Source organism: Aythya fuligula, chromosome 5, assembly GCF_009819795.1.
Source record: "Aythya fuligula isolate bAytFul2 chromosome 5, bAytFul2.pri, whole genome shotgun sequence".
NCBI lineage: Eukaryota > Metazoa > Chordata > Aves > Anseriformes > Anatidae > Aythya > Aythya fuligula.
This window is the reverse complement of record NC_045563.1, coordinates 62,594,601-62,611,905: the sequence shown is the minus strand read 5'-3', so window position 1 is coordinate 62,611,905 and position 17,305 is coordinate 62,594,601. Positions and strand designations below refer to the sequence as shown.

The 17,305-nt window shown below is 44.6% G+C and overlaps 2 protein-coding genes across 2 annotated transcripts in view; one reads left to right on the top strand and one right to left on the bottom strand.

The window, feature by feature from the left end:
• Window positions 1-533: 533 nt before the first annotated feature.
• On the bottom strand, window positions 534-4,245 carry AKIP1 (A-kinase interacting protein 1). Its single transcript, XM_032188567.1, has 4 exons — window positions 4,063-4,245; window positions 2,814-2,927; window positions 2,458-2,508; window positions 534-1,451 (listed from the first exon to the last, which is right to left on the bottom strand). Exons 1-4 carry the CDS (start codon window positions 4,243-4,245, stop codon window positions 1,308-1,310), a joined length of 492 nt encoding a protein of 163 aa, XP_032044458.1. The 3' UTR covers window positions 534-1,307.
• Window positions 4,246-5,093: 848 nt separating this feature from the next.
• The window catches only part of DENND2B (DENN domain containing 2B), a 160,397-nt gene continuing 148,185 nt past the window's right edge, over window positions 5,094-17,305 (top strand). The window contains exon 1 of the mRNA XM_032188240.1: window positions 5,094-5,155. The gene's annotated coding sequence lies outside the window, so the exon portion shown is untranslated. The remainder of the gene's footprint in view (window positions 5,156-17,305) is intronic.

Below are 17,305 nucleotides of genomic sequence, written 5' to 3'. Positions count from 1 at the left end.
TGGATAACTATTATTTTAATAACTGAAAAATTATTTCTACCTACATGGAATTTCAGCATTCTCGTTCTTTACGGTTAGGCTTGTATTATATTAAGTCCCTAATTATTTGGATGTGAAATCTTTACAGTTCTGGAGAGATCAGGTAAACTACTATTAGCACTAAAAGCCTGAATAGATGCAAAGCAAGAGTCTGTTAAACCTCCAATTTATCTACAGTCCTCTGGAGATAGCCAGAAGAATTCAGCATAGCAAATTCTCTTTGTAGGAAGCCAGAAGGAATAGAGAAACGACACAAGCTGACAGCCAACAATATTTTTTTCAGGATTAAAGCAGAAGAGAAAGTAAAGGATATGAAGATAGAGACAGCAAAGTTCTCAGAGATTTGGCATTTAAGCCACAGAACTTGATATTCTCCTCCAAGATTAGCTGAAAGTAGTTTACAACTGAAACAGTGTAAACCATCAGCTACAGAAAGATAACAGATCTATACAGATCATGCTACTAATTCTAACTGTGGAATCTGATCTGTCGGAGGTCACCCAGTGAGTTGCGTTAGTGGGATTGTTCATGTTTAAAGAATATGAATTTGGAAATAAACTGCAACATGCAGGCGCTCAGCAGTACTTTTCCCCTGCAGGAACTAGGAGACAGTCCATGTTATCATACCTTCTACTGAAAAAGGCAGCGATATTTAGCCTAGGTAAGAGCCAGCGAAGAGACGGGATTTGAAGTCAGTAGCTTCTGCCGGTGAAAGCATCTGACATATTCAAGCACCTTCCTTAGCTGGGGTCCTAGATAGTTAATTTAATTGGCATTTTATTTCTTTATCAGAATAATAAGTACACAGATGAGATGCATTTTGAGCCAGAGGTGCAGCAGCTCTAAAATCAGAGCCAGCCCACAGAAGCTAGTACGTACATCTATATTCACACCACAGGGATCCTGCTCTTCGTGGCCATGAATGTGACATGGACTTCCTGTCTGAGGCTAATATAAACTGTCACCACAAAGACTAAAGCGTGTATTTATTCCACTGATTGTATCTTTAATTGTTTAAAATGGAGGAGCCTGGAATTACACAGTCACATAATTGGAATTAAGGCAAACAATGCACAAATATTTATAAAATCAGTGTACAAAGTATGCTGTATATAGCCGCATTAAGTAGAAAACAGATATACAGGCCATAAAAATATAGTCCCCAAGAAGAGGATACTATTAAAGTGCTAACATGAACAAGTAATGCATAGTTCATTACATGCTTTAAAAAAACCCTAGTATTTTATTCCCATGATCGCCAGCAAACATCATAGAACAAAAGTTAAATCAATACTTTGTCCTGCACTGATGTCCACCACGTGGGTTTGTTTCACCATGTCCTCGGAGGTCGCTGTGATAGAATAGGTGCCAGGAGAAACTTCAATGTAGATGTCTTTGGAAGCTTTCCTGGTCTGTAGGGGTGGGGAGCGGAGAATAAACAAATGTCATTAGATATCCTGAATTTCCCATAAAAATATAAATTTTGAATTTGGGTGAAAATACTTAATCTGCTACATAAACATTAACTTTTTTCAAAGTACACAGGCAGTACACAGACCAAACTGCAAAATGTTTCTATTAACACAAAAGTTAGTGAATGTCAAGGTATTTAATCTATTGATTAAATCAATGGAAATTGAAAATTAGCGATATGGTTTAGTGGAGGACTTGTTAGTATTAGGTCAGAGGTTGGACTCAATGATCTTGAGGTCTCTTCCAATCTAGACAACTCTGTGATTCTGTGAAATAATCAACATGCTATACTTTCTCCCTCAGAAAACTGAAAGCTGTCAACCTAAACAATTTTGAACATAAACATGGAAGTCATCTATACACCAGGATACTCTCATCAATTTGTGCTGTGGTATAGATTTCCGTGTTTCTCATCTTTTGTGGCTTAGAAGTTCCCAAAATTGATTTGGTGAGGTGTTTGGCTTTGAAAAATCAGGGTTTCTTCTCCTGGGTGAACAGGAGTCTTCAGAAAGACTGTATCGGGGCCAAGCATAACTGGCCAAGCAACTGCTGCACGCATGTGTTGCTTGCCTTTTTTCAGCGTTGGGAATGTGTCGGGAGCACAAATGAGGTGAGAGTGGAGGACTGCTGGATTATTGCTGCTGATGCAAACCACAACAGCCTAAGATTATTCACAATGTTCTGACGTTTTGTATCAGTCCAAAATATTAAACAGATTTAACCAGTTATGTGCCAGAACGTCGTGATCTGGTTTATAATTAATTGTGTAAGGCTCTGTCCATTCTTTTGCCCATCTATACGTGCATTACGATTATGACCGTATTGCTGATTAATCTGTGCCATCACAAGATCTCCACACCTGACTGTAAGTTTTAACCAGCTCAATGCAAAATGCTAGGGAAATGCTGTATCTCAATTAAAAAACAAAGTATTCTGTAAACTTACGCGCTGAGGGCAAGTTGTAGCTTGACTGGATTCTACTGTGGATGCATTTTTCTGGAAAGAAAAAGATGCTGCTTTCTAATGGTAACCTCACAGAATGCAAATTTAGCCCCTGAGAGAGGGGTCTGTTAAGCTTTCCCCTCCACAAAATGACTGAAATGATTGTTGCCACGAGAATTTACTCTGCCCTCCCGCCCTGCCCAGCCAAAGACTCAGGTCAGTCCACAGTTTCATGTGCCCATGATGTCAAACCACATCAATTCACGTGAGCGAGTGTCACAGATGCTGGATGGACTACAGTCCTCCCAGGGTGAGGGCAGGAATAACCTTTAAGTAAAGCAAAGCAGATTCCCACTTACCTCTTCTTTAGAGGACTTGAACTCTTCTTCCCCTGCTTGTCTGCTGTGGTACCTGCAGATGTGTTTGACTTCATGCTCGTTGCATCTCCAGGCCGGCACGCATCTGTAGTACTCCTGGACAGCAATTGGAACAGAGAATATTAATTACATGGAGAAGCATCACAGCCATGCTGACAACTACTCCACATTTGCAATTAAAGGTGGAACTGCACATTTACAGACGTTCTGTATTAATCAGCTGCCTTAATCTCACGTGAGGATGAAAATAGGACCCAGATGTCTAAAGGACGTCTGCCTTCTGGTGCAGAGCTGTCAGCTCTGTTTTCAGACACTCGTCTCCCTACACAGCGTGTTGGGGCTCTGTCATCTCAGAGCCGAACTCATGATAACAGCTGAATCTGGAGTTGGAATTGCCATACAGCACGCAGGAAAACACTGAGCACAGAAGTGTGCTTTATGTTTTTCTCTGTTCAGAGCAGCACTTGTTTTCAAAGTTGTCTGACTGGGAGCCACAAATCAGAATGCTCTGAGGGCAAGGACTGTAGTTGGTTATTATTACAATTAGATCACTCTTTCTATTTAAAGGCCGCACAAGGCTCTCATTTTCTTGCCTTTGTGCTAGCAAATAGAGGGGTTAAGGAGTGCTTAGCCTCGAAATGCTCCTTGTTTGGGCTCTCTGCTTACAAGGCAAATGAGCTGCAGTCAGATTCTCCTCTCAGGTGAGAGCTGTGTTCACTGAATGACGTGCTTCTTTTAAAGGCTGCAGCAATATTAATTGCTTTTTTTGTCCGGAAAAACAAGGAATGCTCTGGAAACATCTACCTGACCGGGCCCTTCAAGCAAAGCAGGTGGAAGAAGCTGTAGTTTATGGGTCTTTAATAGGCTGTAGATGCGAGGCAAGAGCTTTTGCAGGGTGCGTGCAGAAACAGCACTGTAAAAGCAGAGGACGTGTTAATACAGAAAAAAGAGCTGGGGCAGGAGCTTAGTGCTGCCAGGGCTGGCGACCTGTAGCAGAGCAGCTTTGGGAAGCGCAGCAGTAGCAGAGCACTCCTGCTGGGCTCCGGACTAAAGGCAATTTGCATCTCCCTTCCCTGCCGTGAGTCCAGCACTTGCATACAGCTCTGCCGCCACCTGCAGTCCCCGCAGCGCCCAGCAAATGACTTCGACCGGAGGAAACCAACTCCCAAAACGCCGCGCTTTGCCTTGGGGCCGGCGCCGCAGCCCCGGCCGCCCCCCGCGCCCCCCGCACCTCGCACTCGGCCGCCGCGCGCTGCAGGAGCCCGCCCAGGGACGCGAAGGCCGCGCCGAGGCGCGCCGGGTGCTGGCGGTGCAGCGCCGGCGGTTCCCGCGCCCGCTGCTGCTCCCGCTGCTCCCGTTGCTGCTCCTCCTCTTCCCGCCGCCGCCGCGCCCGCTCCAGCACAGCGCGCGCCATTCCCGCCGTCCGCGCCGCGCGCGCCCCGTCCATCCCCGCCGCCGCCGTCACAGTGCGCGCCTGCGCCGCGCGCCCCCTCCGCCCGCCGCCGCTAGGGGGCGCCGCGGCCACGCCCGCAGCTTGGGGGGGGGGGGGGCGTGGTAAATGGGGAATAAAGGTGAAATTTGGTAAAGGCGCTGTTGGTGTGTCCGAGTGGTTTCGTGGCTGTGGCGGCGCCCTCTGGGGCTGAGCGCGCTGCGCAGGGTGCGGGCAAGCATCGCCGCGCAGGGAGGTGTCTGCCCGAGCGCCGTTTCGGTTCTGTTTCAGTCAAAGCAATGAAAGCGAGCTCGCCTTTTGCTCAAGGAGTGCAAAATTAGGGAGAACCAGAGAGAATCAGACAATCACAGACAACTAGGGTTGGAGGAGACCTCCAAACCACCCGGCTGTGCACCCCGCGTGCCGCCCGTCCCCTTCTCGCGCTGCCGCTGCCGTCGCCGCTCGGTGTTCGCCTGCGCAGCGCCCGCTTCGCAAACTTCACCGAAACATCAAGGTTTCGATGCATTCCTCCTGTTTTGCAGGGGCAGCAGCCGCCCTGGGCGCCGGGCTGGGCGCAGGAAGCTCGCTGCTCGCTCTTCCTTCCCTCCCTCTCTCTCTCCCTCCTTCCTTCCTTGCTTCCCTCCTTCCCCGGCTTTATCCTCCTCCTCCTCCTCCTCCTCCTCCTCCCCTCGGCCGCCCGGGGCTGCGCTGTGCTGTGGGAGCAGGTCTCTTTGTTGGCTGCCTGCTTCCCATTAATCCGGCCGTCCCCACTTCCTGCCCGCGCATACTTCTCTCCCTCTCTCCCCCCTCCATCCCCATCTCGCTCCCTTCCCTCCTCCTCCTCCTCCTCCTCCTCCCCCAGCCCTCTCCGAGCCGCCGCCCCGCTGCGCGCCTGGTAAGAGCCGGGGGGAGCCGGGGTTGGGGGGGGCACCGCGGTGCTGGGACCGGGCTGGGGAGACGGCCCCCGGCGTGCAGGGCTCCGGTCTGGAGGCAGAAGGGCAGCCGCGGGGCTTTGCGGAGCTTTTCTTCCATCGCCGTGCCCGCTGCAGGCTCTGCTCGCAGGCTGCAGGGAGCAGGAGAAGCCGCCCGGGCTCCAGGGCGAGGTTTCGGGATCCCCGGGGAGCTGCTCCAGCAGGTCGCTTGGTGGGAAAAGCGCAAGGACGGCTCCTGGCTGGGTACCCGGCGTTTGCTTTCCCAAAGAGCAGCGGCTGCACGACAGAGCCTCCTCCCGCAGATTTACCCCAGCCCTAGCACTCAGCTGTATTCTGGATCTTAACACTGGAGCGGGACGCGTAGCGTGGAGTAGGTTGATAGTAACGCCTGTTACCCTCTCGTTTCACTGTAGCACTGGTTTGGGGGAATGGGTCTTTCTTCTCATTTCATTCAGTGTCTTTAACGTCATTCAGATGGTCTTTAACTTCAGCCAGACGCTGCACAATCCAGCAAAGGCCACCTGGAATGACCAAAACTTTCGGGAAACAAGGGATGAAGTTGTTGCCGTCTGATTTCTGCTCGTGCGGAGTAGGGTGGGTTGGGGTGAGGTTAACCATCCTTTAGGACTGGATGATGTTTTGATGATTTGTGATTGATATACGTTCAGTAGGTGAAAAAATCCCATACAGTGCATGGATAAGTTAACAAAGCAAAAGGAGATGTAAGTGTCTTACATTTAAGATCAGATTTGAGAAAAGCGTGCGTGTTCAGGAATGTCAAAATTTCACATTAATTTTCGTGACTGGGTTATGCAGGTGGCAAAATAGAAATCTGTTACCAGTCTGAAAGGTGAGAAAAAGGTGTATGCCTTTGGGCATTTGTTTTCCTCCGGCTCTAAGATCGGTTGTTACAAGCAAAACCAACACATTTAAGCAGTTATGATTACTTTAGCAAGATACTTAAGCATGTAGCCAAGCACTTTTTAGGACTAGTGGCAGCCTATGCACTCCTGAGAGCGACCAGACTGATGGGGAACTGTCATCTTCCTTCTGCAGTGGACCTGGTTTCCCCCTGGCGTGTGGAGGAGCGGGTGGCGAAGCTCCTTGGGGTAGGGGTGATAGTATGGGTGGTGCTGGGCCTCCCTGCGAGACTGGCAAACTCCCACCTGCACCTCATATGCAGAAATAGGGGAATCCTGCTTGGCTTGGCGTCCTTCTGCTCTCCTCGGGGTGATGAACTTCCCCAGCCAGCTTGCTCGGCACAGTCACTGCCTCTCCTAGTGCTGGGAAGGAGAGGCACCTCCTGTCCTTTCTGATCCTGCGTTTTTGTGCTGTGGCTGCCAGAAACCCTTGCAGTTTCCCTTTAGGCAACTGACTTTTAACATATACTGTAGCATCTAAAGGAGCGCGTGACCCCTTATTATTGGTGACCCTGCAAACCATTGTGTAATCTGTTGACTGTAATGTACCATGGCAATTCATTCTTGGTTGGGAAGCCTTGCCAAGGACTTGATGGAATAGCACGATTTTATCCACTTTATTGTTTTCATTGTGTTTCATAAACATCTAAGACCCTCTGGGAAGAATCACTGGGGCGGCTGGGCCTCCTTTTTTTAATTGCTGGTTAAATAAATGTGGCCAGTTTAAAAAAAAATAAAAAATAATAAAAAAAAATAGTGGTATGCAGGATCTCAGAATGCCTGGAACTGCTAAACATTCATGTTTAGGAAGCAGGACTATTTTTAGTGTAGGGGCATTTAAAGAAATAATACTAGCCCCTTGTGGAGAGGTCACTGCTAAGTGCGCCGGAGAGCCTGCTTTTAACTGGAGAGCAAAACCAAGTTTCCCACAGCTGAATAAAGTTAGAGAACCAGATCTGTACTTTTCCCACTTAGCTGAAGAGAGAGAGGATGGGCTTCTTGTGAGTTTACAGTAGTGGGAGTGAGGAGGCATGAATCCTTACCTCACACATGCAAAAAAATAAATAAAAAATCCTGGTCTTGGGGAGATGCTTAGCTTTCTGATTCTTTCCAACCCATGTCTGCAGAGGAGATGTGGGGCTGAAAAGCATTTAGTGCTTTCTGAGAAGGGCTAGGAACTGGCAGCTGGGAACAGCATGTACCCCTCGGGATCTGTGTCTGGCACAGCTCTCCTGAACGCATCCCTGGCTGCCATCCTCACCTATAGCTAAAAGAACTGGGGCGAAAGAAGTCTGTGGCTGCTTGAGAACCCCAACCAGCTTGGGATCCTAATTCAATTCTGAGTGTGGGACTGAGGTTGCTAAATAAATTACTTCAGATTCACTGAAGATTTTCCTCAGCTCCTCTGACCGGAAAATAGAAGTATGATGGTTTAAGAGAACGTGGCTTAGGTCAAAGCTACCACTGTGTGCTGGACCCGCCATGTCGTCCATGGTGTGTCGTGAGTGACCTAATATAATGGTTAATGAAATATCTTGCAGGGCAGAGAACCAAAATCTGGACCGATCAGACTTCAAAATGTATCAAATGATAGCTGAGTCAAATCAAGTTTTGGTCCAAACTTTGTTGATTTCTTGTTTAACATTAGTTCAGTTTAGATTATGAATTACTACTATTCTACTGTACTGCTATACTAGTCTACTTATTTTTTTTTTTTTTTAATGCTGAATGCCATGTGTGTTAGTTTTGTCTCCATGCTGTAAAGCACATGCAACTGCTGCTTTTCGCATTTTTTGGTCTGCAGTTGGGATTTAGTTGGCAGTGTGGATAGAGGCAAGTTTGGGGAACTGAATCCAAATATTTACATTCTCAATTTGGCCTAGGCCTTCTGCTTGTAAACACTCATAGTCACATTGAACTTTGGTGAGGTTATAAGTGGCTGTAGCAGGCCTTGGAGAGTCACACCCTACAAGACCTGAAATTCCCGCTTCTGGGAAGGGTTTCGGATGTATTTTTTGGGTATATGCATCTCAGTTTGAGAGTTAGTATTTCTCGCTCTTTCCCCTAATCTGACTGCAAAATCTTGTCGTGTATTTTTTTTTTCTTTATTTTTTTCCCCACATGGAAATGTTTTATGCTGGTGAGATACATCAAACTCAAAATGTCATGGAAGAGCAGGCAGGACTGCCCCAAAGGGGCAGCACAGATTCTGTCAGTCCTTGTCTCCTGGGCTGCTGTTGAACTCTGCCCCAACAGGGAGCGGCCGCAGCGAAGATCTTCCTCCCTCCATGGTCGCCATTTCCCCAGTCCTCGCTTTTTAGGTGGGCTCAAATAAGGTTAGATTAGAACAACGGTGATGTTTGCTCATGGAGAATCAGATTTAAGTCCTCTTTTCCTTCATTTACGTGTTGAACAGCTGTCACTTCATTAGAAATTTTTTAATTGCTAGGGACTGAGCCTCTGAGTTTTGCTCTGCATTATCAATTAAACTTTCTGGAGTCCACATTACCAAAAACTGTAGAGGTAGGGATCAACTGGTAAGTTAACGCCTTATGGCCAAACCACCCTCTTGGCTCCGATATGCCTTTCAGTTTGGGTTTGAAGTTTGAAATGATAATTTAGTTGCAGAAAGCTTGTGACTATAGATAGAGGTGACTGGGTTGCAAAGAATTACAGTCTGAGTTCTTGCTCATCACTTGAGGTCAATAACGTTGTATCCGTAGCCAACTGAGCTCTGAAGGAGATTGCATTAGTTGAATTACATATGGAGAGTAACCTAACTTTGCTTTCCGTCTGGAGCAAGTACTCAGTTGGAGCTGTTCGGGGAGATGGATGCTGCTTCACAGGGACAGTGCTGTCCATGTGCTCTGCTGTAAGCTTCTGACTGTGGGGATGCGTTGGGGTTGAGGAAAATAGGATAAGAGGTGTTCGTTTTAATGCCACCTTTCAGCATTTTTTGAAGATGTGTTTGTTTGAGCCATTTAGTCCTGCTGAAGGCCTGTCAGCCACAGCAACGGGGCTGAGACTTGAGTGAATTTGTGCAAATGTCCTCAAGGACACACTGACAGTGCAGTGAGGTTTTGTCGGAAATGCACCCCGTCTGTGTTCACACGCACAGAAACAGGATGTCAGCTTGGTCTTGGTGTATCAGTCTCCCAATTTCTCTTTAAAATGAAGCCACAGAAATGCTTGATATATGAACATTTATTGTTAGTGTTGGTGCCAACACAGGAAACTAGGTCTTTGAGCTGAAACATTTAACATTATTCCCTAACTCCCATGTTATTAAAAACACTCATTGTGCAAAGTTCTAATACTATTATTCATTTAATCATTCTGACAGGGTCGTCACACTGAGTTAATGGTTTGCATTTTTTTCCCCCTTCAAAGAAGAATTAGTTGTCTTCATGCAACATCCAGTCACAATCACAGGGGACAGATGCTGATTGACTAGCATTGTGCCAAGGGCCCTGCTCGGCCTGCTATTTTAAGTATTAGTGCAGAGACCAAAGTGCTTTAGGAGAGCTGCCCCGGAAGATCTCGCAACCCTGCTTTAGTGAGGAGCAGATGTTCCAGACACGGACTCGTTCCATTGTTCTGAGAAGTCCTTCAAGTCAGGAGATGGATCTGCCTCTTGACATTTTTGCTTTCAACATCGTTACTACTCTGAGGGAGTACAAACAGTTTCTGCAAGGCAGGATGAAATGATTGAGGAGTTTGAATGATTTTGGTCCTTTGTCCTGGTGGAAACTTTTTTCACTCGAGGTCACTGGAAAGGGAAATATATTTGGCTTGGTGTCATGCTGCATTCCGAGTGGGCACAGTGCGCTAACGAAAAATGGAGGTTATTGACTCAGCACGTGTGAAAGTGCTCATTTATGCTACAAGATTGTAATGATTGTGGCTTCCAGTGTGTTTCATTTCTTAATCCTGGCTTTAGGCGCACAAGATCCCCTTAGGCAGTGTTGTTTAAATGAGCTTCATTAACTGAGAATATGGTTTTGAAGGTACGGCAGATCAGCAGAGTGCAAGAGCTTACCAGTAACCACCTGTATGATGTGATGGCAGGCTCTGACTACTGCCACTGTTAAGTGGCAAATTGGGCAGCAGTTCCACACCATAGCTGGTGTGGAAGCATCTATTGCTATTTCTCCTGTAGGACTGAGAAAACATCCCACACCACTCGTAATGTTTAAAGAGTATTCCTTGCAGGGAGTGATTCCACATGTAAGTATTTTTCATGATTTGCTCTGCTCTGATCTTTGGTCTCACACTCAAAGCCCAGCTATACAGCTCTGACAAGATGGTTGCTCTGGCTTATTGTGGGTGGCTTGGAAGAGCCGTCGCTGTACCCCTTGTTGCCCAGGCAATAGGGGATGCTCAATGAATGATGGCCCACAAGGGCAGCCACGCTGTGCTGCTACCTGAAATTAAATGAAAAATGAAAGAGGATTCTTTTGTTCTTTGCTGTACCTGTCGAGGAGCCACCCATTTTATATGTGGGAAAGTGCAAGGTGTGCTACTATTTCAGCTTTTTGTTGTGCTGTTGGGACAGAGCATTTCACTGCTGTGTGTGCTTCACCTGCTTAGTAATTCTTTGGTGTTTGTTCATTATTCATAACAGCCTGGACTACTTCTTTGGAAATTACCTTTTTGCTTCACTTGCAGGGTTTGGATTACCCCACTTGCCCCTCTGCTCTGGGAGAGAGCTGCTCCAGCTTCTGTTCTTCTGTTCGTAGACGTGTAGGTTAAGATCTCACACAACACAGCTCTCTGTTTGAACGGGGAGGTTGTGACTGCAACTGGGCTGCCCTAGCTGCCCTTGGTTGCTCATGTCTGCCAACAACTCGGCAGCAGGACCTCCTGAGGCTTTTGCTGCTCTAGTTGCAGAGCAGCCAGCAGAAGAATTGCTCTTTCTCTCCAGGGAATGTCCTTGGGCATGGGAGGCAAAGGGAGATACCATTGCCAGGTGACAGAGCTATCTTCTCATCCAGCGCCACAGGGAGCTGGGGATGAATCTTCACTGGACTGCCCTGCTTTTCCTGTGGCCATGTAACTTGTACAACACAGGTAATGCTCTGTAAAAGGTAAATTCAGGAGAGATGAGGACCCTCAGACTCTTGCCATTTTATACAAAAGACCTTGTGCTTCAGGGAAATTTGCCTGCTATCTCCTAGGAAAATAATCACCATTCCTTTTTAATTTGGTTTTCTTAGCATGTTTATTTTCTTCTTTCTGCTTTTTTTTCCTTGATTCTCCCTCTCAAAACCTAGCAGATAGGCTTTAACAACCTGCATGTGTCATACCCTCTAGTTGTGCTGCATCCAGGCTGTATATGGGTGTGTGATCTAGATCTTGTGGATCCCATTCAAACTTTGGCTTGGGGTTTGTTAGCATCTATGAAGGGTAACAGATTAATGGTAACAGATTCTTCAGTCACCTATGAACATTGGGATTTCATGTTTGTCATAGATATTCCCTGACATCAACTCTTTTGAGCTGCAAGATGTCAGCTGGGGACATATTCCTCTGCTTGGGCAGTTTCTCTGATGTTCGGATTTGTATTTACTGGAAAACCAAGAGAGATGTCAGCCCGTGCTTTGCATCTCACAACAGATCTGACCATGGTTCCGCGTTAAATCTGGCGTTGTTTGCTATCGAGTTGTCCCCAACAAGGCAGTTACCTTTGAGTTTGAGAAACTAATAAAGTTGATGGATGTGGAGTTAAGACGGTGTCTTCAGAATGAAACAGCAAGAGAAATTTTCAGTGGCAAGCACTTTTTAGAGAGAGAATAACAGCAGAGTGTAAAAAGACATTGTTTGTTCATCCCTCCACCTCCATGAGATTAGATTGCTCCCTGGCGGGGGGACCAGGATATATGGTTGAGGGGAAGTGATGGCCTCATCTTTCAGTTGGGTGGATCACCATATATTGTGCTATTTCTGCCAGCCGAAACACTGGAGAGGTTAGTACCTAGCATAACAGCACACCCTGGGAGAAAGAAGAGAATTTACTTTATGCCCTGGGTAAACCTGGCTTCTCTTTTGAAGCTTAATGTTTCAACCTATTGTCATTATTTTTAGCAGACAGTTTAATAATGCAGAGTATGAGTTTAACGAGACTAATTTTTGGCATACTAGCGATGACCCAGAACTACTGTGGGTAGACTGTGATATGATGGAAGAAAGCATCTGGCCTATTCTTAAATTTTGGGAGTTGATAGAGGTTTTTGCCCCGTAGAAGTGAATCTGAGCTTCCAAGCTGCAGGTATGCTCTGGAAAGAGAATGATTAAGTTCAGTGACACATTCATGTGAGAAATTAAAATATGTAATGAATTTTGAAGCTCATGCATATTCATGAGCCTACAGATAATGGATAAAACAGCAGGAATCCAATCCTGGCTGGATTACTGCTTTGTCTTGGACCAAAACTTCCTTTTCCCTTTCCCATATGCTTTGCAGCAGAACAGGTTGGCAACCGTGTCTGCGCGTCCAGCCCAGAAAAACATGTAGTCAGAAGGTTAGCTGGGGTGGAGACCACACAAAGCAGTATGATTTGGACCAGGTGAGCTATCCCAGCATGTAGGCACTGTCTACTTAATTCTTGCTCACCTGGCACTGTACTTTTGGCTGTTACTTTTCAAATTGCTTCTGAGTTCAGTTTTCTTTTTCTTTCTTCCCTTCCTCTTAGCCAAATAATAAAAGGCAAGTACATGTCAGCTGTTTTGGAAGAAAGTTTTTAATGGAGGTTAAGCATGATGTTAAATGTTGAGTGGTCAGTGTGAGACTTTTTGATCCAAGACTTGTTGACATATATAAGTTTTTAGTTGTTGTTTTGTTTTGTTCTCCCCCCCAAATACACAACAAATGGACTAACCTCCATAACTTCCAAAAACTGGATGAGGGCTTCTGAGGGCTTCTCAAGCAAATTAGGGTTAGTGGTTTATGGAGTAGGGCAATTAACAATAATAATAAAAAAACAACAGAAGCTATATTCAGACAATTTAAAATGGCAGAAATATTATGAAATACTCTATTTCACATATGCAATGCATGCATCTCTTAAAAAACACAATGCATGTATCTTTCGTTTGTAAATCTCAAAGCACTTAGCAGTGTTAATGAATGAAAGACCCCACATAGCCCTGGTAGATGAGGGAAGTATCAATACATAAGAGAAAGTTCAGGAGGGTAATAATGGAAACAGAAAACCCCTTTTTCCCTCTACTTTCAGTTTAAAGAAAATTAGAGGTATATGGTGCAGCAAGCTATCTTATCTTCTTTGATCTTGAACTGCAAATACATGTACGTACCCAGAATAGTGCTTTTGAGATGGCAATAATGCTGTTGCCCTTCAATTATTGAAATGATGTTATTTCAGCTAGAAAGTGAGGTTACTTAATTTCAAGATCTGTTTGATTAGGTGATGAGACTAGCCAGGATAGTTTAGGCTTTTAATACCATGTTTCTTAATGTCAGATATGTAGTAAGCATATAATAATGGATGAAATGATATATAGAGATATGATATTAACATTTCTTTGTGGTTGTTGTTGCTTTTTTTTTTTTTTTCTTGAAGAGTGTGCATTGTTCTGTGTCTTCTTATGTTTGATATTTTGAGATAGTCATAGCCATTCTTTCTGGTTAAAAGTCAGCAGTGATTCTGGATGTAAACACCCTCCCCCCAGTATATCTATATAAAGCTTTACTAAGAAGCAAAGATGTGCTTATGTACATCAATGTGCAGCACAGGCTTACTTCTTATGTGGATTATATTTATCACAGTTATTCCGAAGATAATAACCTAGCCATATAATTTCACAAATATTCCAAGCAGTGTTTTCTATATGCTGACTAAATTAGGTATAAACCCCTTTTTTACTGGTGTAAACAGAGGTAGCTTTGATAGGCAAGTTAGTACATGGATGTTTCAGCTATCCCTAACACTTATTTTGAGCGGGGAGGGAGTGGGGGGTGTGGGGTGGTGACGGACAAAGATCTTTTCCATCTTCACAATTTCCTATTTTTAATTATGGGTTCTCAGCTCTACAAAGCCTTCACTGGGCTAGATTGAAATAGATTAAAAAATGCTCTGTCTTTTTTTCCACCCTGCTGAGATTTGCTAAGTCACTCATGAGAATTAGATGTTCATTTCCCGTTAAAGTCAGTTTGAACCAGATACCAAAATCCTCAGTGTGGCTTTGGCCTAATTGTTTAACAATAAACCATCCCCATGCTCTTCTCAGAGGGAACTCAGAATCTTCACATTAGGAGCATGATCAAGTGTTGCAAGCAGAAGTCAGCAACTTACTGTTTCAGTGTTTTCCTTGTATTAAAGATATTTGCTTATCCATGTATATATGCCAGTATATGTCTGCTGAAACAGAAAAGTACCTCTCTGTTAAAACAATGTTACTCCAAAATACCTGCTTTCCTATTTCCTAAAAGCTATTAAAGAGAATAGCTTTATTTTGTGATGTCAATGTTTTTATGTTCTTATCCCATTGAGTTTTACCCACTCTGGGAATAATCACCTATAAAAGGGTGTGTTCATCTTTCCTCAGAAGAGACTGATTACTTTTCCAGAAGCACCTACTATTAAGTACAATGTCCGTAGAAAGATCTGACCCCAGGTAAAGAGATACTAGCTTTCAGACTTCTTGTGTCCTCCTACCTGCTTTGTTATTGGCTCGCTAGGAGGTTGTCTAAGTCATTTCATTACCTGCAATCTCTGTATTTCTGGGCGTTTGAAGGGATAACTGATGTCTCTCCTCATATTCTTGAGATCTGCATGTTAAATCAGCTTAACTTACTAAATGCTCATATTTTGCATTTTGTTGCATTTCTTTCCTAACCTGGAAAAGATGTGGTGGCCTGAAATCGCCCTCAGTTTTACTGTAAAGTTTCAGGGAGCAGAAGATTGAGCCTGAGGAGTGTGATAGACTGAGGGAGCTCTGAACTTGGGCAGGCAATTCCTCATGTTTGTTCTGCACTGACACCTTTAGCCAAGCAAAGAAAAGGTGTTGATGTTGGAAGCAGCTGCAGCCACACTCCTTTGCCAAAACATGAGGTGAAGCCCTGAAGGGAAGGAATAGCAATGATGTATGACCCAGCAAAGAGTATTCAAGACTATTCCCTCAGAGTTTCTGGACCCTCCAAGGCACCTGACAATTCAGTAGCTGCCAGCTTGACACTCTTTTTAGAGGCTCAAAGCACATAGGTTTTATAGGCCTAGTAAAGCAGCACTGCACAAGGGCCCTGTTATATTATTTCTGTGATGCAGCAGCAGTTCTGACTTTGCTTTTTCTCATGGTATTTCCCACTGCCCAGTAATTGTAGCTTCTATCAGGTTACACTTTCATTTAAAGAAAACAGTACGAATACCTTTATAGTTGAACATGCCCTGTGAATACTTTATTTCACTGCTATATTAAATGTGTAACAAATCTGTTTGGCAGCTACCTAATAGGAAACAGGGTATAGGTTTCTTCTGCACATTTATTGTGCTCTAAAATTTTCAGGTTAAATTGGGTTTTAGATAACACTTTCTCTGTAATAACCTCTCACATACCGTTACTTCTTTCTCAGTCCCTTAAATTCTGTAGAAACTTTCATAGTTTTTTTTTTATGTATGCCTCCAGTTTGACTTGCTAGAGCAACGTCTGCAGCAAACCTAGCCGCATCTTTTGCAAAATACATGTTTTTTTTTTTTTTTTTTTTTTTTTTTTTTTTTTTTTTAACCGTGTAAATGGATTACACCTGGGTCATATTTTTTCCTATGTGGATAAAAAAAAAAAAAGGAGCAGATGACAGAAGTCTTATTTATGTCCTCAGCTGTGCTTTGCTTTCTGCAGTGGCTTTCTACTTGTGCTCAGTAGGATAACTGTAAGCTTCTTCTCTCTGTTGTGAAGGGGATGCAGGCTGGCAAAGTGAGCTGCTGGTTTTTCTCCCCTAGCAGTTTTTTGGGTCCTTTTGCACTTTCATGTGGACACTTCCACAGAGCCTGGCACACAAGCCGAGTTGGCCGATCTTTCATGACAGCACTTTATTGTGCTTGCCAACAATTTCTTTCAGTACCATACTAGCTTTGTCGCTACTCCAGAAACTCTCCTTTCCTTGTTAGCTGGTGGCAGGGGATAGTTTAAACAAGAGGCCAGGGTGGATGACGGTTTCTAGCTCAGCTGGGGGAAGATGGGATGCTAAAGGGATAGATAATTTTGTAAGTGTTCTCAGCTTGCATGTTGTGAGACCAAACTAGATTGGTTTTAGTATATAAGCTGCTTGTTTCCCTCAGAGCTGTTCTCTGGACCAAGGCAGTCACTCCTGAAAAGTGTCCTTGGTTTAGGCAGTTTGTGACCTGCCCCCTGGCCCCACAGCTGCTCCATCCTCAGGCAGTGTAAGCACATCCTTTACACCAGGCTAAATGCCAACTGCATATTTGGGACTGAAATCACATCTGTTTTTTGAGTCAAAAAAAAAAAAAATACTTTCTTTTTCATTTCATAATGTATGTTTTTTAAAATAGAGGAAATAGAAATTTAAACCATGGACTGCATAAATATTTATTTTATCTCAGCAAAATGCAAGTGCACACAAACATAATGATATCGTGCTTCTTAGACAAGGATATTGAAGTAATGGTTGGGGGAAAACCTGCAATGACAATGTGACAGAGACATTAGATCTTCCCAGGACTTCGGTTTCCTGTTTGGAAATCAGACCTACTGATAGTTTTCTGTGTTATGTTCAATAGTAACACCGAGCGAAGAGACAAACATACATTCCTCCATGGCTGATACTTCACAAGATCAGGGTTATATATCTGTCTTTAGGGCTGAGAGATGCTCACTTGCTGTTCATTTGGGACTGCAGTTGTAAGTGCCTTTCATGGTGTGGGTTTCTACTCCATTTGTCTAGAAAGCCGCTCCTGAGGGATTGCTCCACTGCGAGGAGCGTGCTCCTGGATGGAATTTGTGGATGACCACCTACAGTGCTCTTCCTGACTGTCAGGCTGAACCTCAGCCTTTGCTGTTATAGAGTTCGAGGGACTGATTTAGGAAAGTAGCCTGCACCCTACTCCCCTGCTTCACACAACTTTTCTTACTCTGCTGAATGTAAAAGGGTGAGAAAATCCCAGTAGTATTGTTTCACCTTTGTAGCGTTTCACCTTTGCTTAAAGAAGAATGTAAATT

Bases quoted from the DNA above. Each gene is read 5' to 3' on its own strand.
- AKIP1 (XM_032188567.1), bottom strand. From the start codon at position 4,245: ATGGCGCGCGCTGTGCTGGAGCGGGCGCGGCGGCGGCGGGAAGAGGAG. The intron at 2,509-2,813 runs GTAAGTGGGAAT...TTTTCTTTCCAG, and splicing joins TCAAGTCCTCTAAAGAAGAG to AAAAATGCATCCACAGTAGA. The intron at 1,452-2,457 runs GTAAGTTTACAG...CCACCCCTACAG, and splicing joins CTACAACTTGCCCTCAGCGC to ACCAGGAAAGCTTCCAAAGA.